The 26,765-nt window shown below is 36.5% G+C and overlaps 1 protein-coding gene across 7 annotated transcripts in view; it reads right to left on the bottom strand.

Annotated features, from left to right (window-relative positions):
- The window catches only part of TASOR (transcription activation suppressor), a 53,918-nt gene that overhangs the window by 3,824 nt on the left and 23,329 nt on the right, over positions 1-26,765 (bottom strand). For 2 of the 7 annotated variants that reach the window (XM_028110432.2, XM_028110436.2), the window contains exons 12-23: positions 19,758-19,830; positions 19,600-19,671; positions 17,959-18,660; positions 14,248-14,654; positions 12,676-12,817; positions 11,358-11,417; positions 6,153-7,087; positions 3,483-3,605; positions 2,594-2,753; positions 2,026-2,134; positions 517-695; positions 172-336 (exon numbers count right to left, since the gene is read on the bottom strand). In XM_028110432.2, coding sequence (XP_027966233.1) covers positions 172-336; positions 517-695; positions 2,026-2,134; positions 2,594-2,753; positions 3,483-3,605; positions 6,153-7,087; positions 11,358-11,417; positions 12,676-12,817; positions 14,248-14,654; positions 17,959-18,660; positions 19,600-19,671; positions 19,758-19,830 — 3,127 coding nt within the window. The other 5 variants (XM_028110433.2, XM_028110438.2, XM_028110435.2 and 2 more) reach the window with 3 other exon arrangements.

Genomic DNA, 26,765 nt, shown 5'->3' with positions numbered 1-26,765 from the left:
TTGTATATGCTAAATATAAGCACAGTTAAGTGCCTTGAAACACTTCCCCTGAGGCTGTTTACACAGAGGGCAAGTAGTTTCAAAGCAGGCATTTTGTTCTATGAAAATGACACAAAACCATTCCTCTTTTTCTGTCTGCCTTAAAGAAAAGTAAAACTACTGAAAAGTTACCTGACTGTGACTCAAGATTCTCATTAGCACCAAGCAGTGGAAGGTTTTCTTCTGTGATTGAGTTGTGATAGCCCACAAGATTTTTAAAGTTTTGCATAAAGTCTTCAGTAGTCGCAACCACTATTCCATTATCTGTGTAACTGGAAGGCATCTTGATGTTCTTTTCTAAATGAAAAAAAATAAAAAGGTTTGAGTATAAAACGTGAAAACCTCCATGGAGAGACAGACAATGATGCCGGCCCCCGCCCCCATGAAAGTGCTTAACACCCACTAACTAACGGCAACAAAACACTTCCATCCACATTCCTACATTCATAATAGAAAGCTTAAGGCGGCACTCTTTACCTGTTAGAAAGACTATGTGTCGTTGCTGTATGTTCTGAGCCTGAAGTCTGATAAGGCAATCCAATTCTGGAGCATTTCGAGTTTGTGAATCACAGTTGTGGTATGACAAAATTTCAACCAGATGTTTCTTCTGGTAGACATTCAGAAGTGTCAACAGACTTAGAGCTTTAGCATTCAATCTGTGGAAGTAAGTAGTTCAATATCTGGATCTGCATTTCTAAAATTTAGTATGGACGTTTTTGCTTCAAATTAAAACCATAATTTGTCAACTGAGGCAACCAATGACAATTGCACTGCTTTAGTTCACTGCCTGATGGATGGGTGCTTCCTAGGAGAGAGAGGGGAGCAGGAATTGTGCAACCCACATTTAAGTCCAGGGGCTTTTCATAGGTGCAAAGCCTGAGAGCCAGCCATTCAGCTTTAGACTAAAATCTCACTGTACTTACTAAATAACAACACTTCCCCCTTTAGCTTTACTAACTCAGAATGTGAACAAAGGGCACAGGACAAAAAAATAAAAATCTTTCCTTCAGAAAAAAATACATGGCTCAAAGCTATTTCTACACCTCCAAGCACAAGGCAACAAGTGGTAGAAATTACTGTTGTCAGGAAGATGAGGGTATTAACTTTGCACCAAAGTCACACCTTTGGGCCTCATTATTGTTTACTGTTACCTGTTACACAAAGGTAAAGGCTTTTCCAATGCCCATTTTCATATAATTTGAAGATAAAACAAGTTTTTAAAAAGTGAATTACTACAAAGAGTTAAATACTTTTCAATTATTTAAACCTGAATTTCCCTAAGTGTGTTCCATAGAATTAGAAGGTGTTAGGTATTAGAAGAAAAAATGTTTTTCCATCCAAGTTTCAAAAACGCTAGCTGACAAAATGTAAAACAGAATTCTTAACTAAAGAGTCTCTCAGATCCCTAAATATGTAAATACTCTCTATGGGCTCTCTAGTAGTAAGACAGAGTATCCAAAATTCATCTTATTATAGAATCATTTGTGGGGCCTCTCAAGTGGACTAGTAATTCAAGGATCACTGGGCATTTTGGAAATCAACTACTTACATAAATGAATGTCCTAATCACAAATCCCCTTATTATGTCGGGATTAATGTCTCAGTAAGTGTGTAGATAGATTAGCTGCCTAAGGTGTAGTCCTTAGCTGGAAGAGAGCCTGATCTAGTTGGCATATATAGTTTGGTAAAAAAATAGTGCTGACTATTCCTTTTTGACGATTATTCTAAACCCGCAAGTGGCAAAGATTAAACCAATTTTACCTATATACCTAACTAGAACTTCAATTTTAGCAAAATTCTACCTAAATAAGAATACTATTTCCAAATAGGCTAGAATAATAACTACATTCCCCCTTATGACTGGCTAAGGACATCTGTGAAAACTGAGCAACATCCATAATCTATAAACAGAAAAACAGAGAAAGAAATTTTATGAACACAATGTTGACATCAACAACCATTATATAGTTATTTTTCAAATCTTACCTGCCCAATTCCTTTAGTTTTTTCTGAAATTTACAGTGGACTTTCCATTGCCATTTTCCTTCTGGAGTACTGAGTTCTTCGAGGAATGTCAAAAAATTTTTAAGGTTCTCTGTTAGAGATAATGAAGTTCATCTTAAATTCAATATGTAACAGTCACTCAACAAATGAATTATGGAAGAAATGTTTGTTGATACTATATAGGAATATCTACTTTTCTATGTAGTATTTTCCCTTCGAAGGGAGACAGACATCTATATATACTCTTAGATTTAAGAACATCTACATAACAACAAAAAACATGCTGACAACAATAACAAAGCAGAAGGGATCCAAGTGCAATAGGTGCAGAGAGACTTGCTTTACATCAGATTTAGAGGAAATTATTTGCAGTGACTAAGAGACAAGGAAAGAAATTTGAAGTAATAAAAAGAAAATGATGGAAATGTACTTATCCATTCGGCCAATCAGAGATAACAATACATTTAAAAAGCATGAGTCATTAATGAGAAGAAAAAAACCTAGAAAGGACAAAAAAAAGTTTGTGCTCCAAATAAAGCATAAATCTTACCAATTGTGATAACTTCTGGATTTAGAATGGATTCATCAGACACAATAAAACCTCCAGATACAAATAATTCATTGTATGTATGATTTTTAACATCATCCAGACTATCAACACCAGCAAAACTAACGCAAGACAGCTTCTTTAAAGTCACCAAGCCAGGTACCTATTTAAATCCCAAAACAAAAACAGAAATAAGGATAGGTAAGAGAATGAAATGGTAAGACTCAGGTGTGAAGTAACCTACAAGAAAAGTTTAGCAAAATACAAAAAATATTCCCAACATGTCCAAAGACATAAACCAACATTTCTGTACTGGGTACATACCATGAACAGAACACACTGACGAAAAGGCACCTACAACAGACCTGGCATTAGAATGATAAAGGCCAACGTGTCTGACCCTGTGAGTGCAGTCAGAATTCAGAGGAGGGCAAGAGCCCATGCAGTCAGGAAAGCCTTCAAAGGACAGCAGGACTTGACACAGGTTCCTAAGACTGGACGGGGTACCTCCAAATGCAACGGAAAGGGGAAATGGTTTGGCAAAGGGGGTACAAACAGGTTTTACCTGGGACATACAAATGAAGATGACAACAATATAAAGAGAGTCAACAGATCCACTGACATTCAAGGAGTTAACAGTCTTGATGAGTGACAGGGAGGGTCTGTCACGTGCCACAATTTAAAAGTTTGCAGAGGTACAAACTTGATCACAAGCTGATTGACAGATTGTTTAGGTCTCAAGCCCTAAATCTCCCAAACTTGAAGTTTTCTCTCTTTTAGACCTTATAAGGATATTTTAAAAACAAACAGCTTTAGCCTCAAAGACAGTAAGATTTTAAAATGAGGGAGTTTTTATAACCAAAATAATACTGAATTTGACTTAAAAGTCTACCTTGTGAATGAAACCTGCAATGTCTTCATTCTGAATAATAATCAATAGTTTATCTAATTTTGATCTTCTTTCCAAAAACTGTTCTGGATGACATTCTGTATTGCCTAATTTGATAAGATATTCCTGTTAAAGAGAAAAACTAAATCAACATTAAAAGGCCTTTTTTGCAAATATCCACTTAACACCAGAAATGCAATATAAACTGGCAAGTAGTCACTCAGTAATGATCACTAATAATGATGACCTTACACTATGGACCTTAGAGATCATCAGGTCCACTCTTCTTATAGAAGAATCCATAGCTCGGAGCTTAAATGGCCATGGTCACAATGTCACAATGCTATGCAATCGAAGAAAAGTAAATGCCAGTGGTGGGTAACAAAAAGAACCATAAGAACAATGAATTAGCCCAGGTTCTTAACCCTGTTCCATTACTTATTCTGGGCAACCCAGAGCCCAATCATTAATGACTCCCTCATCTCATTTTCCTCTCCTTTCAAGGGAAGCCTTTGGTTATTTGCAGCAAGGTTACTGGTATAGTACTCCTTCCCTTACAAAGCACTTTTCTGACTACTGGACTCATTTAATTCACAACAATCCCAAAGTCATTCATACGGAGCTTCAGTATGTACCATGGCATTCACATACTATTTAGCCATGTCTGTCAAGTTCACACCTTCAAATAAAATAGACCCTCCCATCTAATACCTCCCTCCATGTTGGTGACATGGTACTATCAAAGGACACAGGGTAGTAGTGCAGGCAGGTTCCGTTGCTCTTTGCTTGCTGGTGGAATCCTGAAGTCTGAAGTAAAATGCAGGGTCCTAGAGGTCATATTCCTCATTTCACAGATACAGGTTGGCAAGGCTGGTTAGACAGTCATTAAATCTAAACCCAGCTTGCCTCACAACCAGTATGCTACTCTATCAAGAACTGACAACAAGCATCACCACGAAGAGGATGTTTCTGGGTGTAGCCCCAAACTAAAGCAGCATCTTATACATTATTAGATTTTGCTCTAACCTCTAAAGCTTCTGGGCAGATCTCAGAACAGCTTACAGACAGGTAATGAGAAGATAAATTATAGGCCAGCTTGTAATTTTTGGTCTTTTTACATTAAGAAGCTTTAACTGCAAATTCATCTTAAATGAGAACCCCGAACTCTTATAATAATAAATCCACTGGATTCCAGAAATATTCAGGAAGCTTAAAATTTTATTGATAGTATTTTTACTCCATTTTAACATTTTTGCTGGATATTTTCCAATGGAGATTGATTAAAAGAACTAAAGTTCTGATCTGACCTATCAGATTTGTGAAACACACAGCATCCTTCTTCTACATGAGTAATAAAAATAGGATTTATTCTATGCTAGAATGAATTAAATGCACCAGAAGTCAATACACTTTCTGTAAGTGTGATACAATTAGTTTACAAAATGTGGTGGGGAAGGTGCAATAAATGCTGAGCACACTGTGGAACTGTATCCACTCACTCTAATCTCTCATCTAGACAGGCAGCTATTGCCCCCACAAGTACTGTGCTTGAACCTGTTGCTGGGAATGGAAAAAGTTAAGAAGCTCTACATTCAATGATACAGGGCAAAAATCCAACCAAGAAACTCCTAGTAAGTCTGGTTTCATCTTCCCAAGAAATTACAGGGATTTAGTAGTAGAAAAGGCACACTGAGCACTCTTCCTCCTCCTTCATTTCCATGTTCTTCATGTTCTCATGGGCATGCTACATGAAACATGCTGACATCAAAGAGATTCCCAAACTGACAAAGGCTCAGAACATCTCAGCAGCACAGTTTCTGGGCCACTCTCGGCTATAAGGCACTTAGTTATAGTACCTTCTGCTTCCTCTAACAAAACAAGCAGAAATTTGTCATAGTAAGTTAATTCCATAATGGGAGCAGGCATTTATTGTAAAACCTATGCCATTTCCTGAAGGGATTAAAGTCCTAGAGTTTAGTAAATACTGTTACTATTAAAACACTGATACACTTCTTGTAGGTCATAATTTACCTATTGTTACAAATTTTATTTATCTATGTCTGTATCTACACACACACAAATACATGCATGTATTTTTAAAAATCAAATACTTGAAACACTAGTCTTACTCTGTAGCTTCAGTAGAAAAACAATATACCTTGCAGTGAGGAATCTTTCATGATTGGGGAGTCTTTCAGGATCATCATGTTTTTTGATCAAAAAGGCTGTAGGGAACCCTGACATGACCAGGGTATCAAGAAATGCCAAAATATTATATATATCATCATTAGGTCATCCCTGGACAGTTTTTTCTATTTGATAAAAACCCCCATAAGAAGTAAACACTGACAGCTTCTTCTACCTCTGTATCTTTCCCATTAAAAACCCAAGTAAGAAACATTTAAAATCTTTGAAATCAACAGTTTAAAGGTATTTGCAGTGTACATACAAATGGTCTTTAAAATCACTGATAAAACAAGATTCTAAATTCTAAGATACTTAGATCAGAGGTTCTACATTTAATTGAACTTACTAGTCTTACTCCACTCTGGATCAAATTATGAAAATATATGGTCAACATTTAAAAACAAAAAAACCCTCCATTTAATAGAGATCAGACCCAACAAGACAAGTTTATATAGCATTACTATTACTACCTTCTCATTTAGTTACCTTTATTTCTTTACAGAGCACACTCTCTTCTTCTTCATGAATATAAAATTTCACAGTATTTTTCTGGACATCTTTCATGATTTTAACCAAACTGTTAAATACTTCAGGTTCTAACTGGCTTATAAAATTTGAAAGAGCTGGTTGGGCAGAAATGTTTACATCACTGGGCGATTTTGTTGTTTCTTTTTCTACCGGTTCCCGGGCAGTATCACCAGGTACAGTATGATCAGAAGTCACCATCGGCTCTGTAGCATGGTGTGGCTGGTTCACTTCTACTTCGGTTAAACCCAAAGTTGAAGAGGAATGCTGCTCATTGGAGTTGGTGTCTTTCAAAGTATCACTACAAAGTGGCTCAAGGAGCTGTTTACTGTTGAAGTCACTTGAAGAAACTGGTAGGACAGCCTTTCCCAGAGGATTCAATGCTATCTTACTACCAGAATCATTAGGACTGACTGGTGGCAAATTCCCACCCTTGGCCGATGCTTTGATAATAATAGTATTTAGTTTCTCATGCAAGCCATCTACAAACTCCTGTACACCAGCTTTGGAAGTCTTAGAATATATGAACTCAGAAAGCCGTTTCATCTTCTCTTGTGTTGAAAAAACAGGTGTGGAAATTCTACTGACATATGAAACATTCTTTTGCTTCAAAATCTCTTCTATCTTCCTAGAAAAGAGATTGTACTCTCCTAACACTGTCCTCTCTGTGGTCTCACTCACTGTGGGCGGCTCTGCTGCTGGCACACACTGCTCCTCCACTGTCACCACCTGACCTGTCACCACGTCATCCTCAGTGGTGCCCTTCAGTGTGTCTGTAAATGGAGAGGATTGAAACTGGTAATCAGAACCTCGCTGTCTACTTATTACCCGGGGGTCGTTAGGAAAGGCTTCCTGTGGTGGCAGACACACCAGTTGTTCTTCTGGTGATTTCATACCTATATAGGAAGAGTTCATTATTATAAAAGCAATCCAAAAAAATAACATCTGAAAACACAAACTTGTGAATAGGAATGTCAGATCAAAGTATATATTCAGAACTAATTACGCACTGGAAGGCAGAATAAAAATCTCAAATGATGGTATGAACCCCATTTTCTATGTAGCCTACTTATGGCTGGTCTTTGGATTTCAGTAGCTAGAGTAACAAGTTTGGATGTTATTTTCTTTGATTCCTTTTGAAGTGTTCGAACATGTGCCAATTTGGCATCCATATAAATTAAATATGCTTATATGCTTATTTCTGCTTCCCAGATAGATCAGGGGGAAAAAAAGGTTCAATAATATGGAAAAGAACATATTTCATATCTGCATTAACAGTAACACTCTTGAGATGAAGAGGTCATTCAGCTACCTGATGTTAATGAAACCAAACTCTGACTTTTGACAAGGTCAATCCATAGATTGTACTTCTTTCCCAGAAATTCTAAATTCAAACACAGTATGTTTCTAAAACTACATTTCAAAACAGATACCCTAAGTCCCTTTTTAAAAGACAAGGGGAAAATACGTTTAATGGCAATTTATAGTACTATTTTAGGAAAAGAAAAAAAATGCGTGATCTTTGCCTAGATGATATTATACAATTTTATTTTAATTAATTTTCCTTAGATCTTAAGCCAATATTTCCTAACAAATTACTGTTGTAGTCCATGAAATGGTACCTCTATATCAGGAAGTTGCAGGTGCCAGTATAGTTTTCAAAACTATAGTACTTTAAAGATACAGTGAATTCCCTAATCAAGTCTGCAGTCAGGTGTGGCAGCATACCCTTCTCCACACAAATTGTTTTGGTTTTCCTCACACACTTTTCTAAAGCTCTTAACAGCCTCAGCAGCAGTCAGCTTGTGACATTTCTCCACCAACCCTGGTAGTTACCATGAACGACTCTACCCATTAACTACTACAAAGGCACCTGCTGGCAAGTAAGACCACTACAGGTCTGTAGGTGGAAGAAGAGTAGGGGAGCAAAATACCCAATGTACCAAGGTAAGAATTAAAACTGTATGAAACTGATAAACCAGAAATTCAAGTTCCATAAAATAACTCCAGAATAGAGAACATCCTTCTTAAATCTGCAGCATGGGGTTTAGTGCACACATAAAATGTCTGGAAGGATACATAAGAAATCTGTAACAGAGGCTGACCCATGCAATGAAACTAAATGTCTGAGATAGGGCTGCAAGACTTTTTGAAGTATTTTACATTTTGAAATATTTTTGTACTTCCTACATACCATATCAAATGTCTGATTTATTTAAATAAAAACATTTTAAATTGTACCTTCTATAACAAACGGGTTGGGGAATACCACCTATTATTTTTAAACTTCCAATTATGTATTATTTCAAATGAAATACCTGCTCCCAAGATGTACAGCTGTAGTTCAGACCAGTAAGTTTACACCTAAAGGGCTATGGATAAAGCTGAAGCTTAAATCCATGTAGGGAATTTTCCATATTAAAAGTCTAAACAAATCCCTTTTAAAAATGCAAATTACCATCACCTAATTCTACTGTCACAAATTTCCCCTATAAGATTCTAATCACTAAAACTGACTTTATTTTAAAAAAATGTCTTCATTGGTAAATGATTTAAAGGAAACACACGTCAATATCAATAATGCATGTTTTCTTCTGCACAGCAAAAGAAACAGTCCACAAAACCAAAAGACAACCGACAGAATGGGAGAAAATATTTGCAAATGACATATCAGATAAAGGGCTAGTATCCAAAATCTATAAAGAACTTATCTAACTCAACACCCAAAGAACAAATAATCCAATCAAGAAATGGGCAGAAGACATGAACAGACATTTCTCCAAAGAAGACATCCAAATGGCCAACAGGCACATGAAAAAGTGCTCAACATCGCTTGGCATCAGGGAAATCCAAATCAAAACCTCAATGAGATACCACCTCACACCCGTCAGAATGGCTAAAATTAACAAGTCAGGGAACGACAGATGTTGGCGGGGATGTGGAGAAAGGGGAACCCTCCTACACTGTTGGTGGGAATGCAAGCTGGTGCAACCACTCTGGAAAACAGTATGGAGGTTCCTCAAACAGTTGAAATTAGAGCTACCGTTTGATCCAGCAATTGCACTACTGGGTATTTACCACAAAGATACAAATGTAGGGACCCGAAGGGGTACGTGTACCCCAATGTTTACAGCAGCAATGTCCACCATAGCCAAACTGTGGAAAGAGCCAAGATGCCCATCGACAGATGAATGGATAAAGAAGATGTGGTATATATACACAATGGAATATTATGCAGCCATCAAAAGGAATGAGATCTTGCCATTTGCAACGACGTGGATGGAACTGGAGGGTGTTATGCTGAGTGAAATAAGTCAATCAGAGAAAGACATGTATCACATGACCTCACTGATATGAGGAATTCTTAATCTCAGGAAAGAAACTGAGTGTTACTGGAGTGGTTGGGGGTGGGAGGGATGGGGTGGCTGGGTGATAGACATTGGGGAGGGTATGTGCTACGGTGAGCGCTGTGAATTGTGCAAGACTGTTGAATCACAGATCTGTACTTCTGAAACAAATAACGCAACATATTTTAAGAAAAAAGAAAAAGAAGAAGATAACAGGAGAGGAAGAAAAGGGGAGTATGTCAGAGGGGGAGACGAACCATGAGAGATGATGGACTCTGAAAAACAAACTGAGGGTTTTAGAGGGGAGGGGGGTAGGGGGATGGGTTAGCCTGGTGATGGGTATTGAGGAGGGCACGTTCTGCATGGAGCACTGGGTGTTATGAACAAACAATGAATCATGGAACACTGCACCAAAAACTAATGATGTAATATATGGTGATTAACATAACAATAAAAAAAATTAAAAAAAATAATGCATGTTTTCTACTGATTGTCATTCAAGCATTGCAGTACTTTGACTTTGAAAGGGGAATAGTGAGTTCTCTAAAGGCAGCATCACTCACATATTTACATTTTCAATCACAAAATATAAAGAGGATATGACAAGAGAGGACTGCAGATGCCAGTGGCACATGCTGAAGCATAAACAAGATACCTGGCTGCTTCTAATGAGAAAGAATTACTGACAGATATAAAATAGGTGAATCCCAGACATAATGTTGAGTGAAAGAGCCAAAAACAAAACAAGACATGTGTAGGTTCCATTTATCTTAAGTTTAAGAACAGGTAAAACTAATCTATGGTAAAAGAACTTAGATTAGTGGTTACTGTTGGGCCAGGGAGAGTACTGACTGGAAGGATACAGAAGAAAACCTGGGGGTGTTGGAAATGTCCTACATCTTGATCTGGGTAGTGGTAACATAAGTCTATACACATGTAAAAACCCATTGAGCTGTGTACTAAAGATTAATGCACTTTCCTGTGTGTCATATATCTGTTGTTCCTATTTTGGTTTTTTTGGTCATTTTTCCTAAGAGGCGACAAAAGATTTTCTTAAAACCATTCAGTCTTTTTTTAATTCCGCAGAGAGGAAAACCTTAAAGATCTACTAAAATTAAGCCACTTAGCTTTCCTTCCAAATTAAGAAAAAAAAACCCACTACCACTTAAGATTTCTGAAAGAGTAAGATATAAAGAAATGGAAACAAAAAAGGCCCACCACCAAACTCTAAGCAAGAAAACAATGCCTATAACCATCTGCAGAGATGCTGAATGGACTGAACTCAGACAAAAGAAAACGTCTTCTAAGAACCAACAGCAATTAGCTAGTCAGCAACATCTGTAACTGTTTCCAGAATCCCAAAGTTTCCTAATCTCTTATTTACAACACTACCTTATTTAAATAATCAGAAAAAGAATTGGGTCAAAAAACTCAAGATTAGGGATAATGAACCTGAAAGATAACTGGCCTCAATCCCTGTATTTTTTAAACTTAAAAGAAACTTGAAGAGTGTTTCTCATAGGATATTCTACAGAAATGGATTAAGAAAAATACTCCAATCTTCCCAAGTCATCATATCAGATAGAATCACTACAGTGAAGAAAACTTAATCTCTATGAATATTCAGTGACTTCTTTAAACACATTCTTTGTACAAGAATATTTGATACAAATAATGATTTTAAATGCAAACATTATCCAAATTTTCTGTAATTAACAGAACTCAAAATGAAGCCCTATCTATCGATAGAGAACCAGAAATGCAAGTAGCAATTCTGAAGAAGGCACATTGGGAGGAAAAGCAAAGGGAGCCTTCTCACCTGGTGTTTGTTTCTCACCATGTTTCCCCAGCTGGTCTTCCGGGCTTCTTGCATTCCCTCCTGAGGGAAAGCATCCATTAGATTTGTAGACTTTCTTCAGATACTGGTGATACCTATTAAGCACCTTTCAGACAACCCCAAATGCTAACAAATCCAAGTACTCCATCTTTTGCCTAAAATAATCCAGAAGGGTCATTCAGAAATAGAAGTTGCTTCCCTTTCCATTCAGGTGATGATGGAGTATCAACACCTAGATGCTGTGCCTTCAAATGGCTCTGAACATCAGCTATAAAGCTACCTAAATGATGAATGGTTAGGATAATCATTTGTATTGACTACTTTCTTACTCTGTTTCTCCCATTCAAGCCAAGATCTCCAGCTCTTAAGTACAAGTTACTTCTCCACCATCACTTCTAGGCCTCTCGCCCTCTCTGGTAAGGTACTAAGTAGAAAATGGTGCTGAAGCCCATGGAAACTCAAGTTTTAGAAATTCTTCTCAGAGTCCTTGGAAGTCTCAGTAGCTTCTAGGTCACAAGCCAGGCTAACTCTTTAGCAAAAAGTTGGGTTTTTTTCTTTTTAAAGGTCTAGGAATGGAAAAGATGTGCCCTGGGAATATTTCCAAAAATGCTTCGCTAACAAAGATGAGTAAGAACTTGAAATATTAAGAGTATGTAGTATATACATGCGTTGTGTGTATATGTATGTGTTTGCACAGAGAAATTAGAATACTGCAAAATGATCTTTCAACATTTATTAACCTAATCTTGCCCCATGGTCCAATAAGCTTTCTAGGGATTTCTGCATTTGATCATTTCAGGCCACTCTCTGTGATGATCTAATTTCTCTAAGATAATCCAATATTAAGAAATCAATTTTTTCTTCAAATAGATGAACCTCAACATGACCACTTCTTGGATGACAGCTTCTCATGGTGAAGTTTACTCTAATAATTTGAGACGATAGCATTTAATCTGTTGTCCCAAAGACCATCATTTCATGTCACTATCTCACCTTATTAGAAACTCAATTTCTGTCAACAATATTCATTTGGAAGTCTGCACACTAAACTCCATTGGGAAAGTATGTTTTAAATCTCTCTGCTTTTATAGGCTGTTTCGCAGATAACTTGCTGATGCTGACCAAAACCAGCAACAATCAGTGATGAACGTTACATTGCTCAAAATAAGATACGAAGATGAACCAAAAAGATCAACCACCCAGTGACCCAAGAATGGAATCTAGAAAAGATGAAACCCTTCAGGAAACTGCTCTCTAAGTAAAACCAAGCAAACCAAAGTCCCAGTATACTTGTTCTTACCTGTAATTGGAATTAGTTTCCAATGTATTTCAGTCTCTTCAACATTATTTGACTTAGATTGTCTGCGGAATCCATGTTCAATGGGAACAGTGGGACACAAACTGCAATCTTCAAAATTATTCATGCTAATTAAATTTGGATCCTAAAAATTAGAGTACATACTCTGGTTTCTCTTCAGATCGCATAAATCTTTCGCCTTTTACTAAAAATTAGAGTACATATTCAATAGCTTTCTTTTCAATTAATTTTTACATCCAGAATAAACAAGTAGGCTCCACACCCAATGTGGGGCTTGAACTCACAACCCTGAGACCAAGAGTCGCATGTTCCACTTTTTTTTTTGATAGCAAATCCACAAGCTTCAATCTAAACATTACAAATGAGTAAAATCAGCATGGCAAAGTTAAAATACTCTGGTCTTAAATTAAAACACAATGTTTCCCCTCAAAACATAATTTGATGTTGATTTAGAGCACAGGTTGGTAAGCTTTTTCAGTAAAGCACCAAATATTTTAGGCTTTGTGGGCCAGATACTCAGGTCTGCCACTGTAGTGCAAAAGCAGCCAGAGGAAATATCTAAACAAATGGCTGTGTTCCTCTGTGTTCCACTAAAACCTTAATTACAAAAATAGGCAGTTGGTGGGGACACCCAGGGTGGCTCAGTCAGTTAAGAATCCGGCTTTTGATTTTGGCCCAGATCATGATCTCAGGGTTTTGAGACTGAGCCTCATGTTGGGCTGCCTAAAATTCTCCGTCTCCCTCTCACACATGCACGCACTCTAGCTTTCTCTCAAAAAAATAAAAAATAAAATTAAAAAAGGCAGTGTGCAGAGTTTGGCCCATGCTCCCATCGACTCAATTTAGAGTATTAAATTTGTCAGGAAATGTTAATAAGTTAGTTACGTAAGTTACATACTTCCCCAAGTGGGTCTCCTGCCATTATCCTCCTAAATTAAATATCCTAAAACTACATGGAGAAAGCCTGGGGACATGCATGAGTTTTATTCAAAGGCAGGGAAGAGAAATAGGAGGGAAAAGTGAATTAGAAATAAACCCTTAGGAAAATGGGGCCATCCTGTTACTGTTATTCCCCAGAGATGCAGCCACTTTTGGGGGAAGACAAGGTTACTTCTCAGCTAGAGAGCAGTACTCTCTAAGGTTGCTTCATAAACAAACTGGATGTCTGTCAAGCAATGCTGAGAGTCATTTCAGAGATAATCCTTAAAGGACACTCACTTTCCATTCTTACTTGCATGAAAAATAGTTAAGTATCTAATCTTGTTTATATCACTTTTGGCCAGCAGAAAGCCAATCTTCTGAGGATTCAATTTTATTAGCTTTATATAAGACGATATACATAATCCTATAAGCAGGAAGGAAAACAGCTACTTCTGCATTTATCCCTTTGTAACAAGGAATAACTTAGAAATACTCCCCTGGACAGATACTTTCATTGCAATGTGTATTTTATTTCTTTTTGAATGGGAAAAAAATCCCACTGAAACACACCTACATCCTCTTTCAGACACACATTCACAAACCAACAAAGATAATCAAAAGACATATGCTTACTTCCTTCAAATGTAGTTTATGGTCAGCGCCTGCTTCACTGGTAGAAACAGCAATAGGATACTTTAACAATGATGTATCCACTTCTAGCAATGGGCTCTGAGTGCCCTTAAAATGCACATTTTCAATTTTTGCACAAGTAGGCTGCTCATATTCTTTCTTATCTGGAGGAGAGTTCAACTCATACTCATGTTTTTGCCTCAGCTCTTCATAGGCATCATCAGTGTTCAATCCTAAGGCTTTGTTGACTGTGTCTGTCAAGGATGCATCAGAATGACGTGCATTTGCCAGTGTTTCTGATAGCCAATTAAATAGCCGATGGATATCAGCAACACCGGAGTTAGAGGTATCCTGCTGCTGCTGTCTCAAATCAACATCATGCCCAAGAGAGCCAATAGGCTGCGGAGATTCTGAAGGGAAAGAGAAAGAAAACCCATCTCTTAAAGTCAAGTTTGGAATGTTTGCATAAAAATTTAAAAATCAAATATACCTAAAAATTATATTTATGGGTAGGAATCCAATCAGACCACTGGTTTGGACTATACAAGTACATCCATCCCTTTCTTTACAAATATAACTAGTTCTAAAATTCTGCACACAGCAGGGACCCAGGGTCTTGGGGCTAAGCCCCGCATCAGGCTCCTTGCTCAGAGGGGAGCTTGCTTTTCCCTCTCCCTTTGCTGCTCCGCTGCTTATGTGCTTTCTCTTTCAAATAAATAAATAAAATCTTTAAAAAATAAGAAAAAATAAAAAATAAATTTTGCACATAGCTAAAAATTCCCATAAATCAAAGTTTATTTTCATAACTTGAAAATTATATTAATGGAGAAATGAGCTCAGACAACATGTTGGTAGTATGGATAATATATATTAATATATTAATACCTGTACTGTAGTTACCTTAAACTCTACTACCAAAATCCCAATCAGTTTAATCCCAGTTTTACCTGACTTGAAAACAGATAAAATATCTGTACTTGTTATTTTGCAAAATGTTAGAGAAGGATATGCAGATTACATTTAAATCTACTAAAAAAACAAACCATGGCCCAATTTGATTTCTATCTCCTCTACACCGATTAGATTTTGTCTTTAAGATAACGACATTCTTATAATCTAAAACCTTATCTTGAATGACGAGATTACTTAATTTCATAACAAAACTAAGATACTAGAGATACAAAATCATCCTGAAGCAAGCCATACCAAACTTGCACTAAGAACAAAAAGTACTATGAAAAAAACATGTTAAGATATGGTTACAAGCAAGTATAAATCTGGGTAATCTGCATTATACCATTATTAAAAACCTGCAAAGGGAACAGACATTCAGAAAGTCATGTGCTTTTTAATGCTGAAGGAGGATAAAGTCTGGATAGATGCCAGGATTTCCAATTTAAGCAGGGTATAATGTACCACCCGGGGAAAAAAATTTAGAAACAACAAAGTACATCCTGTATGATTCTACCTATATGAATTATAAAATCAAAGAAGTGGAAAAACTAATACCTAAAGACAGAAAGCACATCAGTGGTGGGGTGGGGTGAGATTACGAAGGAGTGCAAGGTAACATCTGGGGGTAATGAAAATATTCTATAAATTGGAGAGGTGGTAACATAACTATCAAAATTCACCTTTAAACTGTGCCCTTAAAATGGGTATATTTTATGTAAATCATACCTCAAAAAGGTTAATGTAAAACGGGGTAGGGAAGATAGGAGGTTACCGCTTATAAAATGAGTGGGTTCACCACCAAATCAAGATGAGGGTATTTTAAAAGTTAGAATTCAACCTTTAAATCTCTATTTTCAGTCAAAAATAAACTGTACAAAATAACTAAAAAGAAACACAAATGAGGAACACCTAGAAATGCAAGTCTGACTGTCACTAGTTCCAGTTTAACCTATCTCCCCCTTCTCCCCTGCCCTACTTCTACTTTGGCCTATTGGCATGGCTTTCCCTCCATTTTAATTGCTGATAAAGCCTGACTGTCACCCACAACTATTTTTTCACATCTACAAAATTAGTCAATTATCAGCTAAAACAGTACTGAAATTTAAGTATCTTAACCATTATGTGCCAGGTCTAGTAAATACAGCCAAGTTTAGGAAAAATTTTTTGTCAGTCACAACTAAGTTATGAATTAAACATGGATTAACGAACTATATAACTTTAGCTTCTATAGATTTTCTCATCTGTAAATTAAGGATAATAAGGATAATAATGTCTACCACTCATGAACTAACTGAGTCCATATATGTAAAGCACCTGGCACATGGTAAGCACTTAATTCTCAAGACACCAGGTCAACAGTGTAAGACAGTGCAGATCAGTAAATGTCAATAGGTACAGCATGGCGTAAGCTAAAGGAAATAGAAACCATCAAGTAGAACAGCCATAAATCTAGGGAGGGATCTGAACTGCAAAGATATGCGGCTTGAGAGAAATGAAAGATGCTTCAGGAAGAAAGAGGAGTGTAAAGGGCTGACTATGACATATTCTGAGGAGAGAGATGAACCCTAATCAAGGAATATGTGAAAAAAGAATGGGAAACATGGTTACCCAGGTGGGACATGGCCAATCTATAAAAAACTTTTGAAAAGACGAATACGAAGCTGAGACTGGAAGAACATGAGATTGAAATGGTTGACAGATGCCAGGAAAGCCACCCAAGAGGTTAAGAACAAGATGAAAATGTTGGAAAGAAAAAGAGAACACAGGTCAAGTAAAGAAAAACACTTGAAAGTTACTGAAGACAACAGCATTGTCAAACAGAACTTTCTGCAATGATGGAAATGTTCTCTATCTGTGCTATTTCAATACAGTGGTATGGTTTATGAAATGTTCCAAGTATAATACGTGAAATGAATTATTTTTTAATTTAAACTTAAATAACACGTGGCCACTGGCTACCATATGTGCAGAAAGAGAGGAAGTAAAGGAGAGCAGATAAGTGAAAAGTAACTGAGGATACAAGCACTGATTGCTAAGAGAACAGTAAAAAAACACTGATTTAACCTAGTCAGTTCTGAGACACACTGAATTTGAACATATACAAGTAAAACAGCTTAGTAAGAAACAGGGATGGAATACTGTTATCTGCTATAAACAAAAACAGCAGCAGCACAAAATTCAAAAGTCCATGAACTCAAAGAAGACATTTCATGCTTATTTTAGCAGTGTTAAGATATTAAAAATCTAGATGAAAAAATGTTTTAGAATACTTGCAATATTGAAACACACACTTAAAAGAAGGGTCTCCCATTTCTGTCTTTAACTGTCAACTAAAACAAAGAAAAATAGAAAAAAAAGCCAAACATATTACTGGACTGACTCCTGGGGTAGAAAAATATGTGGATGCATCTAAGAGATCGAATTTTAAAGCTCAGAAGGTTCCTTACACTAAGCAATATGCTAAAAGAACCCAATATTCAATGTACTTTCCCAATAATAAAGTTAATAGGATATAAAAGGACAAGAACTCCAATTAACAGGATAACAGCCAAGCATACTTCATTTTCCTCATATTAGCCTAAGCTACACAATTCAGAAATCTGATGTACTTTCTTTACTAAAAACAGGGGACAGGCTGGATTACTAACTTGCAGACCCCTGTAACTTGCAGACCCCTGTACTAGGGGAAAGGACAGAACTACTTTACTATATTTTTGGTTGTTATTTTTACACTGTGTAAAAGCAACCTGGTATTTTTACCTTCATACAGATGGCAATTTTCAGATAAATTACTGGTTTTGGCGAGCTTTCTCATATTTTCAGGTAGATCCTCAAGCTTCCTCTTCAAGACAGTTTTGCTTCTCATATCTTCTGTGTCTGAGTCCCCACCCACATTTTTTTTCCTACACTGAATTAAATTAATCAATTCTTTGACTCTATCCTTATCATAATCCAAAGAGTGAGAGGACTTCTGCTTTCTAGGTATAATAGTTTCACCCCTTGAGTTATTTCGTTTTCCAAATTTCACTTTTGTACCATTCATTTCTTCTTCTTGGCCTTCATAATCTGAGAGTGGACTGAACTGTTGAAGTTTCCTATTTTCTTCAAAAAGCTCTTTTAATTTACAAATTGGTAACTGATACATTTCAGGCCGAAAAATATAGGCATGCAAACAATTATCAATATGGGATTTATTTTTTGGAGCTGAGTATAGGAATTTTTTATCATCTAATCGTGAATCGTATGGAAACATGATAAACTCTCGTTTACCTGAACCAAAACCTCGCTTAAAAAATTCATTTACATACTTTTCAACAACAGAATGAAAATTTATAGTATTTATATTTTTGAATTCCTTTCGACACTGAATCAAAGCAAACTGTAAAAACTGAGTTATTTTTAATACATCTGTCATGCTCTCATGTCTCTTCTGTGGTGCTGCATTAGTTGAACCTTTTTGTGCTGTAAACAAACAAAAAAACAAACCATGTTAGCAATTAAGAATCAAACACAGATCTACATTTTGTCAAAGAAATGCAACAACATTCATACATTAATGGTAAACCAAACCAGGAGTATGTACACCCTGATACATATATGTAATATAGAAATAAATGAAGAATACTGCTTCTAAAAACAGGACAATAAGAAACTAAAACAAAATTGTAGGAGATGTTCTTAAAGGGAAAAACACCCACTCATTGAAGATCTTCATTTCTTATTGTCCCTAGGCATTCAACTGGTGGCAAAGCAAAATGTAAGGAGAAATAAAGAAGCAAGGCAAAATCTGAGGCTCCTAGCAAGAGAATCCTGCAATTGATAGCAATGTCACTCCTTCCTGCTATACTGTAATAAGTTTAACTTTACATTAATGTTCTATCCCCATAGCAGATATCTAAACACCAAGTGGCTACAATTGAAAATGTCATTCTTAATCTAACAATGAAACCCATCAGTGTGAATTTTACCTTAATATAGCACTGAAACATGTTCTTAGAAACAGTGAATAGCAAATTTTCTCTACCAGTGTGAAAATTTTTTTTAATTTTAAATGGCCTAAATTTAACCTAGCACATGATCCTTTTATTGTTGCTAAAATTTGAATGCAAAAATGAACTCAGCTAAAAAATTCTAATAATGTAAAACCCTAGAAAACGAAGGCACTACGGTACTTTAATAATTACAATCAATGTTTATTTAGCGAAAACAATGGTAACATCCAAAAATTTTCCACTAAAAAATAATCAGGTCATATATAATTTGTTTTATTTTGCTAATACCTCTTAATACCCCCAGTATTTCCCAAAATATGATATAAGAAACAAAATGTTTACTGAGTTATCTGGAAAATTTCAATGAAATGTAAGTATCAGTGACTTGATAGATATTCAAAGAACTTACAAGTAACTATGCCTCTAGGTTCTTGAAAAAGAAATAAAGCATGTAGCACTCGAGACTTGGCAGTCTGATGTTCTAAAAAAACAGAAGCCAAACTGATTAGCAATATGTTCTAACAAAAAAATTTAAAAAGAATTGTAAAAATTAAAGAGATCACCTACCATATGGAGAAACCATTTGACAAGGAGAGAGAAGAAAAAGGTAGCCGCGGTCTCCCAAAGGTTTAACAAGAACCTGCATTTTTGGGAAGAGGGAAGAATTTGAATCCGCTTCATTATTACTCATCATAAGGCAGGCACATAGCAGTTTCTAATAATTATAAAGAAAACAAGTTATTGATAGTCTTTCTTTAGGAAAAATATTGTTACCAAATTAAAAACTCTACCAACTCTGATTAACAGATTTCCAATCAAACAAAAATTCCCTAGTTTTCATACAAGTAAAAACAAGAAAATATTACTGAATAAATTTCCCTAATTAACTGTGAAACCAACTTGATTTTTCCTTGACACTAAAATACAAGGACCAAATTAAAGACTTCAAATATCTTCCTCAACAATTCAAAAGACATGTTATTAATTGCCAAGGCAGTGTGCTAGATGTTGGGGGGTATAAAACAAGTATAGCACAAACATTACCTTTCGTGAGTTCAAGCTAATCTCAAATGAAATGTGTTGCTATAATCTAGTTCTTCACCTAGTTAATGAACACCTTTCAACCTAAGGCAATTTGCCTTGCCAGAAATAACTTCAAAGACAAGCAACACAAGAGCCTTGATCATGAGAAATTTATAACTGGGTGGAGAGAGTAACACAAGAAATATCAATAATTATTCAAGACAGAAAAGTTCTCAAAAAGATACACAAAACAACAGGAAGAGAAAAAATATAGTTTATAGTTGGAAAAGATACTGAGTGTACTTCAGGTGGATTTTGAAGAATGGAAACACTGCCAACAGGTGGATTTTGAAGGATGGGAACACTGCCAAGAGCCTAAGATTATGGGAAGGACATTTCAATAGAGTCAACATCATGAGCAAAGGCAGAGTTATAACTGATGAATGGTTTGCAGGCATTGGAGTACTTCTGACTAGCAAAAGGGTGATGACAGACTAGGACAAACATACAAGTCTAGAAGGAAAGATTGTGGGCTCGATTGTAAAAAGACAAGAATGCCAGGTTAGCCAGGGATGCCCTTAAAAGAGTATATGCCCTTGACAAAAACAGACACACAGATCAATGGAACAGAATAGAGAGCCCAGAAATGGACCCTCAACTCTATGGTCAACTCATCTTTGACAAAGCAGAAAAGAATGTCCAATGGAAAAAAGACAGTCTCTTCAACAAATGGTGTTGGGAAAATTGGACAGCTACATGCAGAAGAATGAAACTGGACCATTTCCTTACACCACACACAAGAATAGACTCAAAATGGATGAAAGACCTAAATGTGAGACAGAAATCCATCAAAATCCTTGAGAACACAGGCAGCAACCTCTCTGACCTCAGCCGCAGCAACTTCTTCCTAGAAACATCGCCAAAGGCAAAGGGAAGCAAGGGCAAAAATGAACTACTGGGACTATATCAAGATAAAAAGCTTTTGCACCGCAAAGGAAACAGTCAACAAAACCAAAAGACAACTGACAGAATGGGAGAAGATAACTGCAAATGACATATCAGACAAAGGACTAGTATCCAAAATCTATAAAGAACTTAATCAAACTCAACACCCAAAGAACAAATAATCCAATCAAGAAATGGGCAGAAGACATGAACAGACATTTCTGCAAAGAAGACATCCAAATGGCCAAGAGACACTGAAAAAGTGCTCAACATCACTTGGCATCAGGGAAATCCAAATCAAAACCTCAATGAGATATACCACCTCACACCAGTCAGAATGGCTAAAATTAACAAGTCAGGAAACGACAGAAGTTGGTGAGGATATGGAGAAAGGGGAACCCTCCTACACTGCTGGTGGGAATGCAAGCTGGTGTAGCCACTCTGGAAAACAGTATGGAGGTTCCTCAAAAAGTTGAAAATAGAGCTACCCTACGACTCAGCAATTGCACTACTGGGTATTTACCCCAAAGATACAAATGTAGTGATCTGAAGGGGCACGTGCACTCTGGTGTTTATAGTAGCAATGTCCACAATAGCCAAACTATGGCAAGTGGCTAGATGTCCATCAACAGATGAATGGATAAAGAAGACGTGGTATATATATACAATGGAATATTATGCAGCCATCAAAAAAAAAAAAAAAAAAACGAAATCTTGCCATTTGCAATGACATGGCCAGAACTAGAGGGTATTATGCTAAGCGAAATAAGTCAATAAGAGAAAGGTTAAGTATCATATGATCTCAGTGATATGAGGAATTTGAGAAACAAGACAGAGGATCACAGGGGAAGGGAGGGAAAAATAAAACAAGTGAAACCAGAGAGGGAGACAAACCATAAGAGACTCCTAATCTCAGGAAACAAACTGAGGGTTGCGGAGTGGAGAGGGGTGGGAGGGATGGGGTAGCTGGGTGATGGACAATGGGGAGGGTAGGTACTATGGTGAGCGCTGTGAATTGTGTAAGACTGATGAATCACAGACCTGAAACAAATAGTACATTATATGTTAATTAAAAAAATTTTTTAAAAAAGTATATACCCTTTTGAACTGAAGTTCAAAAAACAACAACAAAAAAACCTCAACAGCGCTGTGCAGGAGGGGGAAAGAAAACAGTGTAATGCAAAGAAAGTTCATGAGCTACTACAATCGTTCACAGTATGTTTTTGATTAAAGAAAGGGGAAATAAAGGAAGATCTAAGTATGACAGGTGAACACAAAAGGTTATCTGGGCTCTGAAAGGAAGTATGTGCTACCTAAGTTCCTATTAAACAATTCCAATAAACAAAGTCTGTGTAAGAACCCATCATTTAATGGACAAAAAGTGACTGCTATCAACTTACATTTAATAAAAACACTGAACAGCCAGAAGATGGACAATGTACATCCAAAATTCTTGTTTCAAACTTAAATACTTATGTCCAAAACATTTTTTATGTATTTATTTTGAGAGAGAGCATGCACAGGGGTGCGGGGGCAGTGGGGGCAGAGGACAGAAAGAATCTCAAGCAGACTCCCTATTGAGCACAGAGCCTGACCCGGGGCTGGATCTCACAACCCTGAGACCATGACCTGATCAAGAGTCAGACGCTTAACCTACTGAGCCACCTGCGTACCCCCAAAACATTTTACATGTTTTTTACCATTTTACATTTACTTTTAACATTTACTTTTAACATTTTACCCAACTCTTGGTTTGTCAGAACATGAAGCTGGTAAGCATGAGTAAGATTTTCATGTTTTGTGGTCATTAAGGAAAAAATGATTAATGTTTCACCCACTCTAATACCAGGTTTTTAAAAATTCCATTGACTCAGTGTCATAAAGACCCTTGTCTTCTAAGGAGGCTCAACATCCTCAGAGACCCATGGCCCACAGGGAATCCACAAACAGAAACAACACTCCGGCAGACAGAGGCCCTAACAGTAGTATCTTTGCCTTTAGCTCCCAGAAACACTTTAAATGCTGTAGGGGAAAGAAACACCTATGAACTCCGTGCTTCTGCTGCCTCTATCACACCTTACTGTTTTCTTCCCCTCAGAAAACAGTATTAACCCCGTCTGCCAATTTTTATTATTTGATTCTACTATTTTGACTTTTCGGATAAACATTACAGGTCACATGGAACAAAAACAAAAATGTTGGGGGACCTGGCTGGCTCAGTTGGTAGAGTGTGTGACTCTTGATCTTGGGGTTGTGAGTTCAAGCCCCATGTTGGATATGGAGATTACTTAAAATCTTTCCAGGGCACCTGGGTGGCTCAGCTGGTTAAGAGTCTGGCTCTTGGTTTTGGCTCAGGTCATGATCTCAGGGTCCTGGGATCCAGTTCCCTGCCAGGCTTCATGTTCCGCAGTGAGTCTGCTTGAGATTCTCTCTCCTCTCCCTCTGCCCCTCCACCCTGCTCACATTCTCTCTCTAAAATAAATAAAAATAAAATCTTTCCCCTGAAACTAATACTACACTGTAAGTTAACTAACTTGAATTTACATAAAAACTAAAAGAATAATAAAGTCTTAAAAAAATGTTTTAAAAATATAAAACAGCAAGCTCACAACCTAGGAGGAAATAAACTACCCAAAGTGAGATTTAGCAGAAACAATAGATTCCAATACCCAAAGACTTCAAATGAGAATTATAGATGTAACATATAAAACAACAGGCTATGAGCGGCTTAAAGAAATAATTGGTAGAACTGAAGACATGTTCACACAAAAACTGGTACACAAATGTTCATAGGGGCTTATTTATAACAGTCAAAGAATGGAAACAATTGATGGACAAAATGCGGTATTATCCATAAGAGGAAATACTGTTCAGCCATGAAAAGGAATGAAGTACTGATACATGCTACAACATGGGATGAACCTTAAAAGTATTATGCTAAGAGGGATGCCTGCGTGACTCAGTCAGCTGAGCGACTGACTCCTGGTTTCAGCTGAGGTCATGATCGCATGGTTCATGAGATCGAGCCCCAAGTAGGGCCCTCCATGCTTAGCAGGGAGTCTACTTGAAGATTCTCTCTGTCCCTACCCCCTTAATAAATCTTAAAAAAAAAAAAAAAATTATTATGCTAAGTGAAAGAAGCCAGGCACATATTGCATGTTTCCACTTATATAAAATGTCTAGAAAAATCCATAAAGAAAGAAGTAGATTCATAGTTACTAGGGACTGGAGGAGAACAAATGCGGAGCATATGCTTAATGGGGATGAGGTTTCTCTCTGGGGTGATCAAAATGTTCTGAAAACAGATAGTGGGGGTGGTTACACAACACTGTGGAATCTACTAAAAATCACTGAAAAAGTGTACACTAAAAAAATGGCTAAAGCAGTGAAGCTTATTTCGATAAAAAAATACCAAGGAATATGAGAATATAAGCTCCACCTCCTGTAACAGTGCCTGGCACACAATAGGTACTCAGTAAGTATTTCTGAAAAACAATAAGAATCTGTCTTAAAAAAAAAACAGGCAGATCAAGAATAATCAAATATTAACTTTTAGAAATCAAAAATATGTGAAATTAGAAACTCATTGAATGAATTAAATAGCAAAATTAGACACAGCTAAAGACAAAATTGTCAACTAGAAGACAGCTATGATGAAATTAATCAGAATGCAGCACACAGAGAAACAAGTGGATATAAAACACAAAAGGTCACAGACATCAAGTACAAAATGAAAAGACCTGACATATGATAGTTCTAGTAACCTAGACAGTATAAACAGAATGAAGGAGAAATATAAACAGATAATAACTAACTGTAACTGTATTACAGAAATGAGTATGTAAATCAAGATATGAAAGAATATACACTAAGCTGGATAAATAAGAAATCTACACCTCGGGGCGCCTGGGTGGCTCAGTCGTTAAGCGTCTGCCTTTGGCTCAGGTCATGATCCTAGAGTCCGGAGACCGAACCCCATATTGGGCTCCCTGCTCAGCAGGAAGCCTGCTTCTCCCTCTCCCGCTCCCCCTGCTTGTGTCCCCTCTCTCTGTCAAATAAATAAATAAAATCTTAAAAAAAAAATCTACACCTAGATATGTAATTGCAAAACACCAAAGATGAAGATTAAAAAAGCAACCAGAAAAAAGACAACCTACAAAGAAATAATAATTAGACTAAGAACTGACGTCTCAACAAAAATAGAAACCAGAATATAGTGTAATACAAAGTACTAAGAGAAAATAGCTGTCAACCCAGAGGATCTAACAATTAAGGAACACACTTTTTTGTGTTTTGTTTTTTTTTTTTGCATATCTACCAAGGGTGCATGTTCAAAGATTGACAACAAAGTCAGTTTTAGATCAAGTATCAATAAATTTCCAATCACCACCTGTTCTGATTATAACAGAATTAAATTAGAAAAAAACAAAAAAAAAGTACTGTAATATATTAGGAAATTTAAAAACAATCCTCTACACCATGTGTCAAAGTAGAAATCACAATGGAAACTAAAAAACACAACTGAAGGATAATGAAAATCCTACATATTAAAAGTTGTGGGGGAATGCAACTAAAGCAGTGGTTGGAATTCAAAATTCATTGATCATTTTTCCAACTTCCAAAGGCAGAAATAACAAAATGAACCCTCCAAAGGTAGAAGTTAATAAAACAGTTAAAATTAGTAAAAGAGTAAAAAGAAGATATAACAGAAGGTTAAAACCATAATTTGATTCTTAAGACTAATAAAATAAACCTCTGGTGAAAGTGATTAAACAGGGAAAGCAAAATGAAAAATTATCATGTAATTATGATCATAGCAGCTATTGATAAGAAACTATATGACTATCGCAATAAACACAAAAACACAGAAGAAATGGACAAATTCTTAAAAACCAAACAAAACCATATGTCCAAACTTAACCAAGAAAAAATAGAAAACCTGAAAAGTTCAACTATTAAATCAAATCAGTACTTTAAAGTCATCCATAAATAGAAGACACAGTTTTGCAGTTAAGTGCTAGCCAACATCCAAAGAACAGATTTTAATCATATATACATTCATCTTGCAAAATGAGGAATACTACCTAATTCAATTCTGAGAAACTAGTAGAACGTTGATATAAAAACTAGACAAGGACAATATGAGAAAGAAAGACTGCAGGTCAATGTCACTCATCATCACAGATACAAAATTCCTAAACAAAACATTCACAAACCAAACCATGCATTTCAAAAAGAAAAAAAGCGGAGTTGGGTTTTTTTTTAAAGTAGGCTCCATGCTGGTGGGGCTCAAACTCGTGACCATGTGATCAAGACCTGAGCTGAGATCAAGAGTCAGACACAACCGAGCCACCCAGGTGCCACTGGAGTTGGTGTTCTTAACCAGCAACACAAATACAGTTTAATATGAGAAAAGATAAAATAGAATTCATCTTATAAGTCTATAGGATAAATTCTACATGTGATGGTTTATTTTATGTGTCAACTTGACCAGGCTACAGGGTGTCCAAATATTTGGTCAAACTTTATTCTGGCTATTTCTGAGAGTATTTCTGGATGAGTGCAACATATGAGCTCTCCTGAATCTCCAGCTTGCTGACTGCAAAT

The sequence above is a fragment of the Eumetopias jubatus genome, unplaced genomic scaffold, assembly GCF_037043125.1.
Source record: "Eumetopias jubatus isolate StellerSeaLion01/CBP00866 unplaced genomic scaffold, mEumJub1_p1.0 scaffold_1, whole genome shotgun sequence".
Classification (NCBI taxonomy): domain Eukaryota; kingdom Metazoa; phylum Chordata; class Mammalia; order Carnivora; family Otariidae; genus Eumetopias; species Eumetopias jubatus.
The sequence above is the reverse complement of the archived record's forward strand: the minus strand, read 5'-3'. Positions and strand labels throughout refer to the sequence as shown.